The sequence below is a fragment of the Xiphias gladius genome, chromosome 1 (genome assembly GCF_016859285.1).
Source record: "Xiphias gladius isolate SHS-SW01 ecotype Sanya breed wild chromosome 1, ASM1685928v1, whole genome shotgun sequence".
In the NCBI taxonomy this organism is placed as follows: Eukaryota; Metazoa; Chordata; class Actinopteri; order Istiophoriformes; family Xiphiidae; genus Xiphias; species Xiphias gladius.
The window spans coordinates 30,448,917-30,471,628 of record NC_053400.1 but is presented as its reverse complement, the minus strand read 5'-3'; the positions used below and the strand labels follow the sequence as shown (position 1 = coordinate 30,471,628).

Genomic DNA, 22,712 nt, shown 5'->3' with positions numbered 1-22,712 from the left:
GCTCAAATCAAATCGCCCCACCCGAGGGGCTGCTCTGCCTGCAAAGCCTCTGCGAAGGGAGTTATCAGGCTATTAATCATAGGAAGAACCTCACCGTAGCTCTACCCGGCTGCTAATGCTTGTGTTCACGTACGGCTTCAATCAGACCAGAGCTGGATCGGTTCAGGGTTCACTCAGCCTTTCGTTTATGCATGGTCCCTGCTTAGCGTTACTTATCCCTGTCCATTTTGCATTTTATTACTAAAGGGAACATGCACACTTTATCTCATTTATGGACAAAATGTCAGGGGCAACATTAATCTACTAAGGCCATTCTGTTTCTACAGTAATTTGGTCTTGAGTGTGTACAGTATACACCAAGACTGACCCTGGCCAATATCGCTACAATGCTAAATAGAGAGGTTGAGAGCAGCCCTCAGTTTCACACTTTTACATGAGAACTCGCGTAGATATCAACACTGACAGAGCAGCAGCAGAATGTATGACAGCCTTCCAGTCCTCTCGTCTTTAACCTCTTGCAAATCATTAAAACGTTTCGTGCAGGCCTGCAAATTTTCTACCGTTTAAACTGTTTATAAGACGGTAAAGAACTGATGATTGTGCATGACATTATAGTCAAGCAAATACTGAAATTTCAAAAAGCATGCTAGTGTGATGCAGTTGAATTGTTGAATAAATAAACAGAAAAGTAGATTTTTAATTTCTTTAGAGTAAATCAGTCATGAAATTGATTAAATTTCACAGGAACATTCCCTGAAAATGTTTAATATCTGTGTACATTTTAGGTTGACAGACAATAGTGGCAATAATTATTTCAGTGAGTTCTGCACCAAAAATCTGAAAAAAGTCTCGAAAATTACCAGATGATGATGAATGTTTTATGATGAAAAATGTCATGTTTTTTTTTTTAACAGTGCCAGTGTGCCACACGGTTATTTGAATCATGTCTACAGAGCACCTTCTCCGAAGTGATAACGAAGTGAAATGTTCAGTAATATGATTATCTTTGACTCTTTCTTCTTAGACAACTCTACGCTTTAAGTTTTTACAAATTTATCCAACACACCAAAACCTACACTATATGTAAATTTGATAAAATATTATTTCAAATAATGTCCTTTATTTAACCACAAATTAAACCAGCACCCCCCCCCCCCCCCCACACACACACACACACACAAACACCATCACCACGACAACATAAAAAACATTATTTTCAGAAGCCTTTTAAAAAAAATTTATTCTATTTTTACAGAACATACAAAAGAACAAGCCCCTCCCCCAACCCGCATACACATACATACAACAGTCAGTTAATCAGAGGTACTAAGACATAACACTACTTTCTTGCTTTCATAGTGTGTCCATACCGTCCAAAATTATGTCCTAAATCATTGTACTGCTTTCTGAGAATGTGGGGGGGGCACACATATGTTCACTTCCAAAACCCTATTGGCTATGAGTACAGGAGAGCGAGACTTTGAGGTCACCGCTACTCATTTTGCAATACATAAAGCTATAATACTGTATTTCTATAAACACAGAGAACGTCTTAAATATGCAGTTGGAATGTTTGTATCCAGTGGAGAAGTAGCTCCTTCTGTCACAGATGTTGTACCAAAAAAATACCGCATTGAAAAACATGTCGGCTGATTCAAGTTTGAATTGATGTAATTTCTCTGAAGTGAGGTAGAGCTGATCAGGTAAACTGCAATGAATTGTTGTAGTTATATGCACCATAGCCCTGGTTTTGAAGTTCGTGTGTGTTAATATATATGTATATATAATATATATGTTAATATTCTAATTTCAGAAATCCTCATTAAAGTCCATACGCTGGTATCACAGCCAGGAGTACCGGGGTAATGTGGAATAAAAGCACCTTATACAGGTTTGTAATTGTCTGCTATCTATGCTGGCGCATCCTCAACTCGAGTCACATTATTATGGTTTCTGGAAGTCACTCTGAAGAAGCCAAATCTGACTGAGCATGTTAAATGCGACCAGAAACCAATGTGGGTTCATCCTCAACTGCTGAGGTAACTGGAAATGTCAAAGATTAGCTGAGATGCAGAAAGCACATGCCTGCGCCCAACCACACAATCCAAAACCTGGATAACGACAGAAACAAAGACCTGAATAACCAGTTACAATATCAAAACCAGGAATATACTCATGATGGTGTACATGTAATAATACTCTGTGGTAGTTTAAAAAACCATTTTCTGCATCAGTTATTACATTCAAGTGCTTACAGCATATAACTTACAGTAATAATTCATGAGGACTACTTTCCTGACATAAATCTTAATGCACGAACGAAGCAACATCACCACATCAGTGAGCACCGTCGGAGTAATTTCAAGTTGCAGGAATGTTGTAAGAAAGGATCTTAGTTGCAGATAATAAAAGAGGATGAGGTATCTATTTTATTCAGCAGTCTTCCAGGCAGAGGTAGGTAGATATGTCTCCAATTTTGTTGCGGACTCTGAGTTACTGGGTATGAAATCACTTCTCATTGATGGTTTAGATGATAGTTTCGGTAGTTTCAGATCGTTTTCAGTCCAAGTTTTCAGTGGACCTTATACCTTATTCGATGAAATGTATTAAAGCATCGTAATCGGTCCCAGTAGAAATGGTTTTGGGGTACGATTTGAAAATAAAATCGCCCGGCACCTTCTCCTTAAGAGCATGTGATCCAGTTTTACTCACCGTCCCTCTCCCACATAATACATTTAAAGCTGGTTAGTCAAAGACCCCCTAACAAAAGCCCTCACAGACTGGGAAGGGACAACTGCAGCACTTGTCACTAAACATTGTTATCCCCGTGAATGGCAACTACAACCCCCCCTCCAGAGTCGCTAGAGCAAAGCTGCTGCAAGGCTCTCACTGAAATGAATCCACCCTGCACTGTAACATGCTGCCTCCTGATTTGTAAGACACTTTACAAGTCCCTATAAAATCTTTGTTTTTAATAGGGGCTTTTGGAGAAACTTTGAGGTTTGTGAATCGGTAATGACAAAAAAAGAGATATTCATAGATATTCATTTTCACAGGTTAATTCAGCCAAACCTCCTTGGATCTACATCCTCATCTTGTTAACTATCCACAGGTTTTTAAGGTTATTATCTATTCTATGTCGATTATCCCAAGACATCGCATACTACTTGGAGACCATTTGAAAAGGCTTCTTAGGTACCCGGAGTAATCATGGTACCTATATACCTGTAGGTGTCCAGGAGAGTTTGGCAAGGAAACCCAAAAGGCAGTAGACATTTGTTCACCATTGGTGATCAAAGGCACATGTTTGTAAAGACGCTAAACAAATTAGTTGACTCCGCCTATCAAAGGCCCTTTATACAGACTATATCAAGTAAGTCTAGCACTTACATACAGATACTGTTGCTTCTGTGCCACTCACTATAGCAGTTTCTTAAAGTAGTAAAACAAAGTGTTTTTTGGCAAGTGCTGCAATAGACTGGCGACTTTCTTTTGCAGACCACACATGCCCTTCTGCCGGCGGTGGCCCGATTTCTCGGGGCCACATTGCTCATTTGTTCTACAAAGTAAGCCGGCAGGTGACCTAAACCTGGAGCATCAGAAGCTGTCGCAGGTGGCACCTCAGCGGACGGCGGAGGAGGAGGTGGCACTGTGGACGGACAGCCGGGGGCTATTTCAGGCGGCGAGGCCGACGGCACGTTGGACAGGGAGGGAGGTGAGGTGGGCGGCACATTGGATGGAGAGGCAGGTGCCACTGTGGACACGGACGGAGTTCTCAGGGAGGCAGGTGGGACTTTGAAAGGAGAGGCAGGCGACATGAAGTTCTGTGGAGCTGACCGACGTGGAGTGGACCCAATCTCGGCCAGGGACAAAATCAGTTGTTCCCTGAAGTTTTTCTGTGTAACTGTTGGCCGATTCTGCAGTTTGCACATTTCTTTGTGAAGGATGAAGGCATTCACAGTGGCTATGTCCACAAAATGATAAAACAGAGTTTTGTACCATTTCTGGGTTTTATGGAGGACATTGTAGTACCCAATAAGCGCATCTGACAAGTCGACACCTCCCATGTGCCGGTTGTAATCTTTGATGCAGCCTGGAATAGGCACCTGCTTCACCACCCACTGTCCATCTGCGTTTTTCACTTTGCGCTTTGCCACGTCATTGCTGTATGCTTTGTGTATAGTGGAGCACATTGTTACTTCGCGGGTGTCCAGCCACTTAACAAACAACAGCTCCCCTTTTCTGATCCACCGGATAGTTCCCCTTGTTGTTTTCTTGGTCATGTCATTACTTTTCGTTCTGGGATAACCTGCTACATTGGAACGAACAGTGCCGCACGCCCAGATTTTTCTCTTAAGGAGGTCAAGGAATAGAGTTGGACTGGTGTAAAAGTTGTCCACATAGAGCTTATATCCTTTGCCTAGAAAGGGGATGTTCAGCAGTCTCATGACAGCATCATAGCTTAGCCCCTTCCCCGTTGGTTCACCTTCTCTTCCCCCATAGACAAAAAAGTTCAGGGTGTAGCCACATATTGAGTCTGCTAAAACAAAAAGCTTAAAGCCCCATTTGGTAGGCTTGTTTCTTATGTACTGCTTAAACCCGATCCTTGCTTTACTCGCCACCATCCGTTCATCTATGGAGATATGCTGGTGGGGATGAAAGAAAGTGTGGCAGGCCTCCAAAATCTGCACATATAGCGGTTTTATCTTGAAAAGTTTGTCATACCCTGATGTCCCTTTCTTCTGGTCATTTGCTGCTTCAACTGCAGGGTCATTCATGTGCAGACTCGGGAAATGGCTAGGAAGCGTCTGCAGGGCATGACAGAGGCAGGAAATGGCAGGCTGAATAGCTTAGATCCTCTCCAGAACTCTTTCAGAGTTTTTAGTGGCACAATACCCATGTAGAGGACAAGGCAGATGAAGGAATACATATCTGCTGCTGTGACAGGCACCCAGCTTTCCCGCTGGCCTTGGTATTTCTTCTTCCCGTAGGCGTTGGTGTTTCTTACCAATGTACTGATGACTGTCGTAGAGAAGAACAGCTGGAACAGTTCCAGTGGGGTGTAATGTGCGGTTCTATTCAGCTGCGGCCCTGTGTCCCTCTCAGGTCTGAACCGTGGTTGAGGAGGCTCGACGTCATCCTCATCAATGTCATACCAGCGGTCTCCAACATCTGCTTTGTCCTCCTCCTCTGTCACAGGCCGTCTTTCTGCTTGCCTCTTTCCACTTTCATTCTTCCCGCGTGGAGCGGAGAGTGACTTGCCAGTACCGGGGGAGGAGGATTCTTTTGTGGGTGTAGATGCATAGTGGATCTTCTTTCTGTGGGGACTCTTTTCCCACTTCTTAGGCGGGGACTTCAGGAACGATGACGCTGGAGAAGCAGAAGCAGCGCGGCAACGCTTCCTGGGAGCTCTTCTCTTTGTGGGCGTATTATCCCACTCTTCGTCTGAGCTGTCCTCATCAGTGAAGTCTTGTCTGTAAATAAAGTAGATAGGGAAGGATTAATGACATAGTGAGTAATGCCTTATATCTGGATATTGTTAACTGCGGATTTCGTGCTTTACTAGTAAGACTAAGGGTGTAAGAAACAATGAATAAAGCAATTCTAAGTTATCTCCAAAAAAGGGGAAAAAAAAACATGGATGCCAGAAGTAATATGAAATGGTTCTCATAGTATAAGTAATACTGAATTCCTACCACTTTAATACATAAGAATGGTAATGATGTAATATTATGAACAAAGAAACGTCAGTAAGTCAGTAGGGATGGCGAGTCCTTGTATTATTTTCACTAAGGTTGGTAGATATGTCAATATATACATTTAGAGACGATATTTTGCTATACGGTCCCTGGTTGTGTTAGGTCATCGTGGGCAAGGTTCCAAATCACTGAGCAGGAGTCATTTGTGGCAATATTGGGTGTTTTATATGAATTTTTGCATCAATGTGATGAAGTACTTTGATTTGTCAGGTGTTTAATTATCCGGATTAGACAAAAACAGACACCACCATCCTTTCCTTAATTGATTTTACAAAAAAAAAACAAACCCAAACAGACCTCGGTAAGACTAATGCAGCCTAATGCAACAGAGAGAGATCATCAAAGAGAGAGATTAAAGAAACAAAATGGTCAAAATCAAAGTAGCAGAGGCCGAGATATCCCGACTTTAACTTCCCAGTATGGCTCAGGCTTCAAAAACACTGGATCCCTCAATGCAGCTCAGTGACATCTGTCGTCAGACCCTCCCAGCCTGGCAAATGGCCAAATCTTTTTAATCTCCACACCTCCAGTTCCTAATGCAGGCTCTCTGTTATGAATATCTACTTGACATTCCTCGATGATTTTATTTTTTTATTTACACACTTGACAAAGCTCCTCCTGAGCCCCGTTAGACATTATTCAGCAGCTTTCACATGCTTAGTTGTACCAGGGAAGAAAAAATGGTGTCTAAAAGCAGCAGACTGCGCCTTTTTCTAAGGCCGGGCACGTCTTGATGATGACACACAGTGTTGGCTTTGTCCAATATCAGATTCTCATCTGTTCCATAGTCTCCTCAAACCGACCCGACGTCTTTCCCTTTTGAACTCGCTGCTTGCCGGTGCGCTAACAACCAGATGACCATGCAGCAATGGGATGTTTCATCCAGATTTGATATCGAGCTGATAGTCAACGGATGCAGTAAATAAAAGACTTGTGGTGCAACATTTGTGCACTACGCACAGGCACGGCAGAGTGGGTTGCCCCGCCACCCTGGCATGGGTCACCCCCTTTTTAAAAATAGATAAATCAATCTATAAAAACTAAAAGAAACAAAAGAAAAGGGCCGAAAAAGCAGAGGGTTGCGTGCGCAGAGTGAAGACACTTTGTAGCGGACTTTGTTAAACAGCACTAAACGGCCAGAAGGGACAAACCCGGCTGGCCTGCCCAACGTGGACTTCCGTGTGCTCGCTGCAGATTTGCACGCCGCCCGAACCTGCTACTTCTCGGTGTGCACCGGCAAAGTTCGGCGAGGGCGCGTGGGCCGCAGCCCGTGCGCACGAACCCTTGACGCCCGCAGTGTGCCGGCGCCACACGAGACCGGTCCGGTCGGCGAGTGTGCCTGTGTGTAGCGCCGTGTCGGTTGTGTCATTCCCGTGTTGTCCCCACCAGACGGGGAGACCACGGGTCTGGTGGCGCTGCTCATCATCTCATCTTAGGACTCCTATGACCTCTGTATGCGTCAGACCCGACACTGGTTTGGACTGAAGCGAACTCGAGAGAGCGTCTGCAGCCTACTCACTGATCCGATCCCGGGGTCAACCCGCCCGGAATGTAGTCCTCCTCCAAACTGCAGTCGCTGCTCGCCGAGTCCAAATCCGTGCGGAGCCGCTCTAATTCATCCTCAGACTCGGAGAGAAACATTTCAGAGAGAGTCCGGCGGGTTGCACGACTTTTCCTCTGTAGAAAGTTTCAGCGGTGCGTTCCCGTGGGTCCTCCCACACTTTCCAAACGCTCTCCTCCACACTATGGGGGGAAAAAAAGGATTCCTTTTACGCGGGTTTCTCTGCCCCGACAGGATGTCCCGTCTCCTACTTTATTGTATACGGCTAGAAAAGGCAGTGTTTTCACAATGCAGCCAATAAATGACACGCATGTAAAGATGCGCTCCTGGGATTGGCTTGGGAAATTAAAAGACCTCTGCCAGTTTAGGCCATTCGGATTGGTTTGTTTTTCTCCTGGGCTTCTGCAAATTTCAGCTGTGGTTAATACTACTGCTCACATCTCTTGCTGTTACCGAAGACTGACTGAATTTTCTCCATGGATGACATACTTTTGGTTATTGATTTATTGTTTGATAGAGGTATTTATGGGAGACTCATTAGATGAGACTCTGTGAAACCTTCAGCTGGCAAGGCAGGAATTGCAACTGTGAGTTGGCTGTTTAATTCAGTATTTATTAAAAAAAAAAAAAAAAAAACCCTGCTGCCTTGCTGTTATCTAAGGCAGTGTATTTGTCAGGTGCGTGGGCACGACATCGTGCACTAATATGCGTTTGAAAGTGCAGGGATCTCATAATTATCGGTGTTATCCGGTGCCAGTCTGACCAGGCGGCTGCCGCTGAACGACCTTGCTTCCCCTTCCCCATTAAAAAAAAAAAAAATCCGAGACAGTGGTGTTAGCCGCAGTTAAGAGGCTGACTATACTCCCACTCACTTTTTATAACCCTAGTTCCTCATAGAGTTCGGAGGAGATGAATGAAGGAGCCGGAGCTATGCTATTTATTCAAAGAGCTTTGGTTAAGGAAGTCAGAGACGCAGGGTTCGGGTCGCCTCCTTTTGCACTCCAAAAAAATAAAAATTAAAAAGCAGGTAAAGGGTCAGTTCACAATCCAGACCCCACTGTAAGCACTTGGGACTGCTTTCTACGGAAGGCGATGAAATCCATGCTGCAGACATGGACATTAAGCTCAGTTTATGTGAGATTTTATGGCCCAGCTTATTCTTTATTTATTTCAGTTAAGGATACAGTATATGACCAAAGCGTCCCCTCTCATTTCACAGCACAACAAAATGTGCAAGAACGACTCAGTCTTTCTGTTTACAGCCGGAGTCAAGAAGAGGTTATGAATTATTCAGTCTGTCATATTCTGTCAAATTCGGGAAAGTTTAAAGGTCCCATTTAACCCACATTTCAGCCTTTTGTGGATTTGTTTTTCATCGCACCGTGTCCCTAGATACTGTAAGTTTACCCCGTTATGTGTTTGTTTATTTATTTATTTTACAAGTTGGCGGAAATTCTGCTGTGCACAAGGTGTACAGAGGGTGCAGTTCCTCCAAGGTGCGAACACCAGTCCCATGAGTTCATCTGAACCGGTAGGTCAATGAACAGAAAAATTAGAATGTGGAGACTGGGTAAACCAAATCCTTCCTGATTTTGACATTATTCCCGGTACACGTGCTGTTCCGTGATCACATTTCCGCATACACAAGTGATAATTGCGATGAAGCAAACACCAAAATCCCAAATAAATCCTCTGTACAGGCTCCCAGAGAGTGAGTGAAATGACTTTTCCAGTCTACACATCGTGGTTTAGTTAGGACACGATGTTCCCAGAAACGGCGATCTTTATGAAAAAAGGTTAATCACCAAAATGTGCAACTGCGCATGAGACTTAGGAGGAAATGAGGATTTAGTGCCAATGTTGGGTGTTAAAACAAAATGAGTGGGTGTGTCTTAGATCTCAATAGTCACAGTAATGTTATTTCAATGCATATAAATGTACAGACTTATACCCATATGTAAGGCCTTCCTGCCAGTCTCCAGCAGTGGAGAATAAGGGAATAGGGAACCAAACTGAGCATTTACAATTTGGTAATGTGTAAATGTGCATTTCGTGTTTTACCAAAATTGGATCAAGGGTAAAAGAATTCTCCCTGCTGCAGAGTAAATCATGGAAATGGTGGACGTAGCCACCAGGCAGGCATCTTAATGATATATGTTATGGATGTCTCTTCTATGCGCTGTGCTTCCAGGACCGTTGACGGGACGGTGTGTGTGTGTGTGTGTGTGCGCGTGGGAAAGGGTGATGATGGTGATGGCACTCGTCACATGCCCTCTGTGGGCGTCTGAGGGGCCGTGGCTGGTCGGAGCTGTGGATGTAGTGAAGCGAGAGGCGTTATTGTGGCCGTCCAGGTTCTGGAAGAAAAAAAAAAAAGGTCCCGGTCATCTTCTAAACAGTGTCAGGTGACTGGCTTCCAAGTGTCAGATGGACGTGAAACTACTCCGGTTGAATCGTCGGTGCAAAAGATGAACACTTGGGCCAGAAAATATATGGATCTTTGATTTGAAAAGTAAACGGTACAGGCCTGTGCACGCAATAAACACTGTGCACTTTGGTAAGAAACGTCCGATCACAGGGTATTAAAATTGTGTTTCCAGCAGCACTAATAGGAAGCCATAACTGAAGATTAAACAGTGTAAAACCCTGTCACATTTGAATCCTGGGTCAACTTTAGATGAATGTGGCAACTACGCTGTGGTGTTCGGTTCGTTATGACAAAAATGTTTTTAAATTTGCACCTCGGGGTTGGCTTCTTCTCCACATCAGGGGCATCTGAGGCTTACGGTTGCTGTAGTACAGGAGAAAAAAAAAAAAAAAAAAAAAACCCCAAGATGTGTCAGAATTGAAGTCGAATTATTTGTAGCCAGTGGCCATAACATAGACATATGTTATTGTTGAATTATCCTGGAGGCGCCAGTGTTGAGGGAAACATTAACTCAAACGTGGAAAATGACATCGCCGCCCCCGGGAAAAATAGCGTCGGTCCTGTGTTCAAATGACTAACACAACTTGGGTTTACCTTTACCTGACTAGGAGCTCTTGGTGGTTGTGCAGATGGCGACTTTTATCAGTCAGAAACAAAGGCAGAGTTAATGTGACATTTGTCACAGCGCCGCAAAGGGACGAGGTTATGGTGGATGGCGGCGCATTAAAAAGCCGCGAGATTGTGACTTTGACGTGACAGACAACTGGTTGCATTTTTTTTGTTTGTTTGTTTTGTTTATATCCTAAACTTAACCAAGTAGTTTTTGTGCCCAAACCTAACCAGACCTTAATCATGGGAGGTCAGAAAACAGTCAACATACAAATCCTTTTTAAGAGGTTATTTGTAATGGATTTGAAAACCGATACGTGATGAAGGGCACCAGGTAAGAAAACGCTCGTACAGTATGGGTTGGTCTGAAAGTCCCTGACCGCAGTTTATTTTATTTTATTTTTTTCATTAAGCAGGGAAAAAAAAATTCTCTCAGAAAGTACAAGGGAAGAAATTGCCTTTTGCTGTTATGCCGCTGGTGTGGACCTTAAGGTGGTCAGAGAGCAGTTTAGATAAATGAGCAGAGCAAACGGAGAGAGAGAGAGAGAGTGGAAGAGGAGAACCGAGTCGTCGTGATCTACTTATGGTGTTGCCCGGAGCTGTGTGGAGCAACAGTAGCATGTCCCATCCCCAATGTGCGTGCAGCTTTTATTACCGTTTCCCCGGATTAAATATATATAGGACATAATGCATATTGCATCAAGTGGATGCTTTACACTGTTTTTTTTTTTTTTTTTTTCTTTTCAACTGCTGTGTAAATACCAGACAGGAACCGGTCACCTTGACTGCATTTCGGAAAACGGTGAGCACTTCAAGCCGAGCCTCTAAAACTTTCATGACCCTCGGTCAGCAGGTGTGTGTGTGTGTGTGTGTGTGTGTGTGTGTGTGTGTGTGTGTATGCAATAGAGAGATAAAGGGTAAAAAGAAACAGATGAGCAAAGAACAGGCGCAGAGTGATATCCTTTACCATCCATCTTCTCTCAGCAGCATTCACATGCTGTTGGGGGGGGGGGGAACGAAAAAAAACCAGCTCCTCTGACACAGCACAGGGCTGATGTTTATTGAGACTGCCATTAAAAACTTTTTCACTAAAGCAGAATGAATGATTCAGACCTCTGCAGCAAAGTCTGCAGCATCCGCCGCTCTCTGGGCTCCCAAGGATTTCTGGTCTCACCGCTGCCTCGCTGTCTGCTCATCTACGCCTCCATCTTTATTTTATTCTACTCCCTTTTTCCATTTTCTCTGCGTCTAACCAGGCAGGTCCTCACACCTCCTACTCCCAGCCCACTCTGCTCCCCGCTCACACACTCCTCTCATGCAGTACATGTGAGGAGTGTGAGGAGCCTTCTCCTGATACCTACCGCCCCCTGATCTGTGTTTAACAAGTTAACTAATTTAACTTTTCGTCTGGGCGTTGATGTTCTAACACGTACTGTGTGTGTGTGTTTGTGTGTGTGTGTGTGTGTGTGTGCTTCTCTGAGTTTTGTTTGGATCATTGGTTTCCATGCACTGTACAGATATGATTATTCCCCTGTTTCAGTACTAATCTGATTTCAGACATACACCTGCAAACACAACATTTTTCAAAGGGATTAAGGTTTTGTTTACACCTGTAGTTTTGCTTGGCTTATTCAGTGCCCACAATTATTTATTGGAAACTAACCAAGAGAGCGAAGCCTGATTATTTGCCCATGTGTAACTTCAGCTTCTTAAAGGTTATGTGCATGTGCATGGCAGAAAAAAAAAAAATCACGTTGTCTACAATGGTGTGCAGAAGGCTGATAAGTGTGAGATCCTTTATAGCAGAGGTAGGAGGTAAATCTTGTTACAGACCAAACCACCAAGCTGTCGTTTTCAGTAGTTTCTGTGACGAAAACCTCGTGTATCCATGGTGGGCTACGCTTAAATAAATGTGGGCATCCATTATTGACAAACAATCAAGGTTTAGCTGTTTTCAGTCCCGTCGGGAATTGGCGATAAGAAGAATTTCACCAGAAGACGTTCCCTTGTTCTCCAGCTCAGAAAGCCTGCATTTTTTTGGTATCAGAAGAATGTGTGTAATGTTTTTACTAATTGTAGCACTTTTCAAAAAAAAAAAAATCCAATCAAGAACCGCAGTTGTTTTGTCCCTGAAGTCTTCTCAGGCGGCTTTGAGGTAGTTGTGTATCACTCCTGATAAGCATAACATTTGATATGGTCGGCCGTATCAAATGTTAGCAAGCAGTCTCTGACCTTCCACCTGAACTGATCCATCAGTAATGTGTATCAAACTAACAAGCCAGTGCAACTTTTGGTCAGTTTTGTGCACAGCAATCTCAAAGAAACCTGCTGGTGAGACTGAATTTTTTTTTACCCATTCTCACATTTTCATTCTTACATTCCCCACAAATATATATTTTTCTTAATTAACTGAAAATGATTTTTAATTAACTGAAACTTTAAACCAATACCATTACTTTAAACCAATACCAGACCTATAGTACATTAGACTATAGAAGTCTATAGTGCATTAGACTTTAAGAAGTCTGACAACTTCTTAAACATTAATTGAGTGACATTTAGCCAGCAGGGGTTTATCAGAGGAATCACGGTGAAGTAACATTACGTAAACACATTTTCTTGCCTTAAGCTGATTACTGAGAGAAATCTTGTTTTTTTTATGAGCACGAAAGTGTTGTGAGTTTGTTTCTGCCTCACCGGCAAAATCGAGCAGCATTTGACGCACCGTGAATGGGGCACTTTGGAAAAATGTCAGAGGATGGGTTATCCAAAGATAACCGACTCCTCTGACCTCTCACGGCCACGGAGCTCATTAAATATCAAGGCTGGCCACTTTGCTGATCATTCCCGTCCTCTGGGCAAAACCTTCAGGCCCCAATACAGACTCAATTCGGGCTATAAACTGATTGCATCCACACCAGGCCCATTGGTAGAAGTTCACATGAACTCTGAAATGCTTTCTCCTTCAGCCTGCTTTATTTGAGTGGATGACAAGAAAGCTACCCCAGGTCAGGTTTCAACAAATCTGCAAAAAAGCGAGCCTGTGTTTGTGAAGAGAGCTCAGCGAGGTTCAGTAGGCCGGAGAATGAATGGCTGTAAGGAGGCAGCCAGCACTGGTAACAGCTCACATTCTATTTAGCTGTTTCTTCATGAGTTCTCGATCGAATTAATGCACCCCCATGATACATCTCTATGGTCCTTGAAAGTTGAATTAAAAAAAAAAACAAAAACATATTAGTACACTTGATCGGTGCATTCCTTGCGATGAGGGGAAGATTGCTGGAGATGAAAAGAAAGCTTGAAGAAAACTTGTTATTACCGGCAAGCAGTGGCTCTCATTAATCAAACTCGGATGAGCTCAAATAAGATCTTACAATAATTGTAAGACAACAGCAGAAACAGAAACAATACCAAATATTGCGATAAAGGTGAGGATATTTTCACACATTGAATCCTGCCATAGAAATGCTAAAACATTCAGGGACTTTAATAATGTACCTGTAACGGGCTGTTACATTCGAATTTGCATTATGCATCGGAAATGATTAGACTTTGAGAATATATACGACCATCTCCAACTTTTGTACCGTACTGCCAAGAGTGCCAGGAAAGGAATAACTCAAGCACCTGGGCAGTCTTGTTACAACCATGGTTACAACAATGACTGGTCATCCAGCTAAGTAGCGAACACTATCCTTGAACTAACACATGGGCGAATTGGATTTACAAACTACAAGCAAGCCTTCTTCCGTTGCCCTAATGAGATATGGCGGAACGCTGGCTGTATAACCCGATAACAACGGCTGTTTTCAGTGCAACTGTAGCTGCCGTTATCGCAGGCGACAGACTCTTCAAGTGGTTATTCTTGCCTGTAGCGCTCATGGCACAGAGATGGGAGTTGTAAACGGGAGAAACATGCTTTTATACCTTCTCAGCATCTGGCTGGAATGTGTCTCATCTCGAGTGCTTCTAGGATTTTGATATCTGATACCTATCTGAGGTCACCGACAAACTACCTATTTTGTCATTTAGATATGGAGACTTGTTGGCACCGACGTGGCTGAGAACAGAAAGGTTGGGGGGGAAACTATCTTAGGAGTTGCCTCATCTAAATTATATGGCCTGTGTCATAAATAATCAGGGACTGGTTCAACATATCCTTCCGTCCATAGGCTGAATCCGACCAATCAGTAATCAAATCGCAGCTCATCTAGATATGGGATAGTGAATCGTGAATCATATGCGGAAGATGTCACTTCTCCTCCAGCACTTGAGCTGCTGCGGCCCCCTTTTGCTGAAGATTTGATAAACGAGGGTCATTGTTGGAAGCAACAAGATGGGTCCCCTGTGACTCTCTTAGCTGCGTCACAGGGGGGAGGAGAAGCGCTACAGTTCACCAACTTTCCCGCGGCAGACGTTCTTCCGTCCCGGAGAGCAGCAGAGGTAATCAGTCCATTCGGTCCTCATTGTCCGACAATGCTAAGTGGATTTGTCAGTAGCCACGGCGCCTAACAGTCACCCAGTGCAGACATGGGCAGACATTTACATTTCGTGTAATGCGAAAGGTACGTTGCAGTGTAAAATTCACATTGGCCCAGTCAAACCACAGTGAAATAGACCTTTAGTTTTAAAAAAGGACATACATTTAGCTTTGATCCCCTTCATTTACAGCATATATGTTTCTGTAACACACACAGTAATTTCCATAATTTCCCTCAATTTGCTGTTTTTTTTTTTTCTTTTTTCTTTTTTGGTCTTCGTTCCAAAACAAACAGATGTAAGTAGTCTTTCCTTGTTGTATATGCATCACATATTACTGGGAGTGCCTTCTGTTTTTAGTTGGTGCTACCTGGTAACCTCTGCTGTGTTTTTTTTTTTTTCATCGTCGCGTAATGAGAATTTTACATGTCATGACACGCTGTGATTTGAAGACGATATGAAATTACTGTGGTTCACAGAGGAGAGGAAGCTGTGAAGTTTTTTATTTTTTTATTTTATTTTGTTTTCTTTTCTTTTCTAACCAAGCGGAAGACTTGAAAAAGTTTTGCTGTTACGCGTTTGAAAAGAGTTCCTCTTTGATCCTGTGATGTTCTGGTGCTCTGACTTACTCAGAGCGGTCGACAGGGGACCGATGCTAGTTTCATGACCCAGTAATGGCATGTGGAATCATCTGAGGGTAGGATACGGAGGGTAAATTGAGGAACAGTTTGTGTTCAGCTGAAGGGGAATGAGTAACTCTGCTATTTTAGGTAGTAACCTACTTAAAATAGTGATTTTTTAAAATAGTTTGTTGTACTGTGCAGTAGATGAGCAGTTGTGTACACGTGTGTGAATGGCACATTTATTGATGATTCTAATGAGGAGCTGTTGGGGCTGAAAGGTTAGGGTCTAATCGTCTCTTCAGAATCCAAGAGAACATTTGATAATGGGGATATATTGCCTTTAATACAATGGAAATGATGGCTGCAGTTTTTTTATCCAAGACTATCTTTGGTTTTTATCAAATCTTAAACCCTAGCCTCTTCTTGCTCTCTTGGTTTTCACTCCCTTTATTAAAAGGCTTATGGCATAGTTCACCTTTATGTCCTGAAGAATTATGTCCATGCTGGATTGGATTTTGCAGCACATAATCTTTGTTCAATGCCAGTGTGTAATGAAAACACAAGAACTACTGTGGCTTTTATGTAACGCAACGAGAAGTTAGTGGAAGTCGGGGTGGCAGTTCAGTCTGCATCCCATCTCAAACCTGCAAATAATGTTTGCCTTTTTGTTCCCCTAACCTTAACCGTAGTTCCTTAGCTTAAACCATTTTAGATCTTTCACTAACATTAAAGTGCCAAGCTCGAAGACTTTAGTCCCGGTTGATTTGGCAACACCTGTAGTTACTGATGGTAACAGCAAATGCGGTTAAAGACTACAGGTCACAAAATTCTGGGGGAAACAAAAAACAAACAATTGTTGTTTCAACAAAGAAGTCAGGCAACGATTGGCCCTTTTCCATCATTCTGTGGGCAGCCATGATCTGATTTTATGCTGCACACGGCATGAGCCTGCGAACAGCAGGGCACAGTGGAAGGAGTTGGTTAACTCGCTGAGAAGTTGGGGGTGTGCAGCCTGTCGCCTCCAGCTCTTCATCTAACAGCTCGCTGTGGCTGCTCCTTCTTCTTCCATTACTCCCTGCAATATTTCAAACTGGGCCGCTCTCCAAAAATGCCCAAAATGACCTTTGTTCTGTAGATGCTTCTTTTATGAATAGAGGAAAGTGACAAAAACACAGCGTTTCCTGTGACTACTTCATAATAAAAGTAAACTCGTGCTTCGCCAGTTAAAAACTTTTAATGTGAAGCTGCAGCTGTAGTAAATGTTTCGATTTGCATCAGCAGTAACTAAATACAGCATTTTGTCCGGGAATGTCACCATAGAAACCAAGTGTGTGTTACTGCAAATATAAGTATTGCAATACTTTCATCAGTGAGCTACAGGCTCAATCACCATTGTGTTACCTCATTTGGTGATAGATACTGACTTAACAGACATTTATTCAAATGAAAATCATCGAGATTGCCACTTTCACCGTAAGTTGCCACATGCAGACACTGTAGAAAGTGACAATTGAAATTGTCTCTCTCAATTGTCACTTTAAGGCAAAGTGAGATGACTACGCCATAATTTGGTGTGTGAGTGGTACTGTACATGTTCTACTGTAAGACACTTCTTTAATGGAAAAAAAAAACCTTTATAAAATTTGAAATTGTTTGTATTATGTAACTCTGTATTGTTGAGTCCATCCTTCAAAACATCAGGGCTCGCACATTCGTTTAGTGAAGTATGCAGGACGCAAAAAGTTAAATTCACATCTATTTATTAAAATACTGCAGAGTCTTAAAGATTGAGGTTGCTCACAGAGCTCTGGACCAGACTGTGCATCCCTGGCAAGCATACAGCATTCACATCAGTTCACCAAGTCTGGGTGTCTGTTCTCTCCCTGGTCCAGCAGATATAAAGGTTTAAACATTGTGAATAACATTGTCGGCACGGTCATCTTCTAATTGGCCGAGACCTCCGTCACTCCTCAGGCATGTGCCTCCCTCGTACGGACATTTCACTCTGAACATGATTGACTCTCCCCATTCAACGACTTATCTGTAGAAAAAGAGGTAGAAAAAGACAAGACACTACACAGCACCCAAGGACGGTTTCTCAAACTGTCATGCCGCCTCCAAATAAGGGGTTGTTTGTCACATATAGACATCCATATATCTTTGGGTGCACTCCTTGCAGAATAACACCTCTGTTTAGTACCAGCACCTGAGTGTAATAAGCACCACAAGCCACTTTCTTTTAGTCTCATAACAAGATAACATATACAAACACATAAAAATAACCCTTCAGTATCTAAAGGATTCAAGGGATTTATCTTATCTGTATATGAATGGTTAGAGGAGAATGTCAGTGTTCCAGAGACACAGTATAAGAACCGTGCAGAAAAGCCAAATTTGTTTTATTACTGTCAAAACTTTTAGTGATGATATAAAGTGAGATGGCAAGTTTCATGGCTTTGGTCGACCTGTTGTTTTCCTTTTGGGACAAACATACGCAGGGTTTTGCAGCTTGAGCTTTCATTGCGCTTCGGGTGATGGAAGTTTAATGTAGCCATCCAGTCAGTAAGCTAGCCACGAGCTACACTTCAGCCTCATTTATTAAGCATGAAGTTGTTTGTATTTTGGCTAATCTGCACCATGGAAAATCGTGCTGAAGGAGTTCCTACTCCAGTTCCTGTTTGAACTGTAACCATGGATGTACCAACTGGAATGTTTTTCATACTGACAAACCAGAATTTGATATGCAGGATTTGATGTTACAAGGAGTGTCCTTTTTTTTTTTGAATGTGATTTTTAAATGGATTTATGGTTGTTTTCTTCAACAGACAGGATAGTGTGCATTCGCCTGATTCGATTTTGTCAGTACGTGTTTTATGTCTCGGCTTTTAAGTTTGACTGACTCATGGCCCCGAGAAGAAGGGCTGTGATTTTTGTGATTTTCTGATCACAGTTGTGTTCTAATACTTTTCACGGGATTCCTCCAGCTTGGATATAGTTTTGGAATTCTAATGCAGAGTGGAGATGAAGGAAGAGGAGACCTGTTTTACAAAATGCTGTGGTGACTGGTGAGAGAAGAAGAAAGGCTTTTGAGAGCGGGGGATTGGGAGAGATCGGTGAGAACACGTATACAAATGAGAGTAATGCAGTGAGAGTCGTGGGCTTTAAGGGTAGCAGCATGCATTTAAGTCCGTCAGTGGGAGGCTGTTGTCTGAAGCTGGTCTAAATGAGGCTGCAGGCTGAGGGGGAACCTCCTGTGATCAATAATGTGTCTGGTTGTTATGGGCCTGGCAGGGGAGAGATTTAAAGACAAAGGAGCGCTCCCCCTCCGCTGGGAGTGGTTTAATCCTCTGAGATGTAGCATCAAAGTCCCGGAGATCATTCTATTAAGGTACGAAACACATACTTGCGCAATGTGGACGCCTGACCTGGTTCAAGAAAAGACCTGAAAGACAGGAGGAAACGCAGTGATCTGATTGGTCAGGATGTTCTTTATTCTTGCCCTTTTCATTTTGTCCTTTGGGGCTGATATGACATAGGCATTTAGTTCAGTGTTAAAAAATACTTTGGCGACTTAATGATACAAGGTGTGTTTTGGTGAGAAATTTCAAATGTATATCAAAACTGAGTGCAATGTGAAATGTATAGTGACTTTGATGGACCATGGAGCTTTGTATCCTCTTTTAGCCCATCGTTTTGGTTTTATGTCTCATTTACAGTACGAGTGAGTCTCAGCACTTTCATCGTCTTTGTATCCAGCAGCAGGGGGCTTCTTTCAGCAAACAAGCTCTGCTAAACTCCTTTTACGCTGCCTGTCCAGCACCGAACAGCAGACAAATTAACAACTAGCTGGTACAGAGAGTGGCACAGCCAGCCGGATATTTTTCTCAGGAGGTAGGGGAGACCAAACACAGTTCGGGTCAGCTGGAGGTACCATTAGGCAACATCTGCTAGCATGTTAGCCATAACAACTTTCTAAGGCGATAATACTGTATATCAGGCTGTAGTTTTGTCAGCTTGTTTTGGACTACTGTTACTGTCAAGTAGCCAAATAAATGAATGAATGTAGCTTTGCAACATAACAGATGCGTTGAATCAATTTCCTACCTTCAAAAAACATTTGCAAAGCCTTTTAATAAAATTTTGATGCTTACTTTTGTTCTTTATCAACCCCTTGCTCCCTTTAACGATTAATTGTTGGCACCAATTGTCGGACATGTGAAACCGCAAGAAACAGATGGACGTGATACAGCTTCCTTCATGTGATAGACATGGACATTTTAAGACCCACTGACAATGTGACATGCAAGCCAAGCTGGTGAGATTCTTCCAGTTGGCAGAGCTGAGTACTTTTAACAAACTATTAAAGGATCACAACCAATAACATCACCGCTTGTTACAGCAGGAATTTAAGACAATGTATTATGAGGAGCTACAGAATATTTTCACAAATAGGTTTTTAACATAAGAACATTTTAAGAATGTGTGACGGGGCACTAAACTGGATGGAGCCAAAGTGGGCTTTCTTTTGGTTTTGAGGAAGTTAATGATGAATTAGTTGATATTCTTCATATGTTTTATTTCTATTTTTACTGGTACCCCTTGTTTGCATAAATAGAAATATAGAGGCAAATAGAGAATTATAGAAAATACCTCGGGATGATACCGTAACCCAGTCTACCATACAGATTATTGGTTTCATTTGACATAATCTAACCCAGGTGTCTACAGCTACAATGCTGTAAAGAAGTTAAAAAAAAAATCTTTTGTACTGGCCTGAAAAAACTTTCTTTCATTATACACACTGAGTAGAAGAAAAAGGAAAGCAAAGCCAAGTGCATCTCCAAGGTTTTTTAACTCTTATCCTCAGATTCTTCACACTTATCACCTTCTCTCTCTCACCTACAATCACCAGAGGCTGGTGTTTTTTTTTTGCTCCAGGTTTTTGTTGTAAAACACTCTAGGCAAGCAAATTTTTATTTGTATAGCACCATTCAGACACAAGGCAATTTAAGGTGCTATACAGAGGCACAGAAATAATAATAAAAAAAAGACATTAAGAAGACACAAAAATTGCATTTAAAAGATAATAAAAACAGAAACAAAGTCAAAAGCAAGCAAAATGCCATTTATGATTATTATTATGTAATGGTAATAATAATGATAAATATAAAAGAAACAAAAAAACAATTTTTTGGAAAGCTGCAGCAAACAATATTTTACGCCCTGATTTAAATGAGCTAACCTCAGGTATTCAGGAAGCTTGTTCCACAGGTGGGGATCATAGAAACCAAAAAATGCTTCACGTTGTTTGGTTTTGATTCTGGTCAGCCATTGCAGTGACTCAGGGGCAGGTGTTATGTGCTCCACTTTCTTATTTTTTGCACTATTCTGGAAGAACTTTTCTGTGTTCAGCTGTAGACAGTTCTGGCACATCCACTCATTGATTTGTTCGATGCACTTATTCAGCAAATGTTAAGGGACTCTAGTCATGTGGTCACACTGTTATGAAGAGTTGTCTGTCATCTCAATAATTATGGTAAGAGACGTTTTAATATTCCATAATCTGAGCAATAGGGAGCATGTAGATGTTGAATAGAAGACGCCCAATAATGGATCCTTGAGGGACTCCACATGTTTTTTGGGGGGTTTTTTTGTTCAAATTCGTAATTACCAGGTAATACAAAAGAGTCCCCATCTTGTAAATATGATTACAATTTAGCACAGTGATAGAAAGTCCCAACCATTTTTTCCAGTCTGTTGAGCAGTATCTTATGGTCAACCGTGTGTCGACTGCAGCACTGATATCCATTAATACAGAAAAACCAAAATGTTTGATGCGTCACTGCAAAAATAAATGTTGTTTACAACTTCAACAAGTGCACTCTCAGTGCTGTGGTGTGGTTGAAAAGAGGAAATTGGTTTGCAATGTTAAGTTACTGAAAAATCCTTTAAAAAAAAAAAAAAAAAAAAAGTAGGTGTGATGGAGGCATCCAGATTAGACTTTGATTAAAGAGAACTTTTAATTATCTGAAGTACATGTGATGCTGTGCAGTTAAAAACATCTTTAAAGAAGCTCATAGGCAGAGTTTCAAGGCAATAGGTAGTAGGCCTAAGGTGCTAAACTATTTCTGTCAAGGCTGTATAATCTATGGGCTGAAAATGTGCCAAATTAATCAGAGTAGTCTTGTATGGAGCCACAGGCAACATTGCTATTTTGCCTGAGATGGAGTTAGACTGTTTGTCTTCTCCTCAGAATTTTAACTGTGAAAAAATATGCAAAGTCATTGCATGACTTGGTGGAAAACAGTCCAGGAGGGACTGATGCTGAGGGGTTTCTCAGTCTGTCACTATCAGTGAATAAAGTGTGTATATTGTTGTTATTTTTTTTATCAATAATCCCAGAGGAAGGACTGCCTTGCCATTTTTACTTTCAAGTTATAGATGGGAAGTCACTCTTTATAGGTGTCATAATGAGCTTGGAGTTTGATTTTTTTTTTTCTTTTTTTTTTTTCTTTTGGCCACCTGCGTTCTACCCGTCTACACTCTCTCTTTCAAGCTTTTACCAGTGTGGTATCCCTCCATGGTGCTTTTTTCTTACCAGACACAGCTTGGGTCTTCGTGTGGGCGACGGCATCAATAACATTCATAACTTTAGAGCTGAAACTGTATACAAGGTCATTGACAGGAACTGAAGGTGGTGCTGGTGTGGGTGTAAAAGCCTGGGTGAATATTGTACAGATGTTTTCATCGATATAACACTTTCTGATTACCTCTGCTTTAGTTCTGCTTGTTTTTCGGTAGCGATAGTCATTTTTAAGAAAAACACAGCAATGATCAGAAAGGGCAACATCAGTCACCTCAACCTCAGAAATATGCAGAACTTTGGAAATAATTAGGTCTTCAATATGCCCATTACTATGTGTCGAATCTGTTACATGCTGGGAAAGTCCAAAGTTATAGAGGATGCAAAAAAGTTATTTAGCACTGCCATCTTTGGGATTATCAATATAAATGTTAAAATCACCCACTATAACAACACAGATTAAAACCATACACATGGCAGAAAGTAGTTCAGCAAAGTCATCACAACATTTTGCACTATATTTTGGGGGCCTGTATGTGGTTACTCATATTGCATGTCAGGAGGATCTCAGCTGAGGTGCAACATATTCAAAACCATATGGCAACTGTTTGCATTAATAATGCAGCCCCCGCAATGCCCAAAGCCGGAGCTCTCGGGGCCGAGCATGTAGTTA

The 22,712-nt window shown here is 42.1% G+C and overlaps 2 protein-coding genes across 3 annotated transcripts in view; one reads left to right on the top strand and one right to left on the bottom strand.

Moving 5' to 3' along the window:
• LOC120795795 (protein kinase C-binding protein NELL1-like) overlaps positions 1–22,712 on the top strand; it is a 240,812-nt gene that overhangs the window by 112,644 nt on the left and 105,456 nt on the right. The gene's annotated exons all lie outside the window — the stretch shown is intronic.
• Positions 1,259–7,572, bottom strand: LOC120795805 (piggyBac transposable element-derived protein 4-like). 2 transcript variants are annotated; one of them, XM_040137983.1, is made up of 2 exons: positions 7,279–7,572; positions 1,259–5,474 (listed from the first exon to the last, which is right to left on the bottom strand). In XM_040137983.1, the coding sequence occupies exon 2, from the start codon at positions 4,776–4,778 to the stop codon at positions 3,387–3,389; it is 1,392 nt and encodes a 463-aa protein (XP_039993917.1). In that variant the 5' UTR covers positions 4,779–5,474; positions 7,279–7,572; the 3' UTR covers positions 1,259–3,386. Both variants share the same exon structure in this region, with proteins under 2 accessions (XP_039993917.1, XP_039993926.1).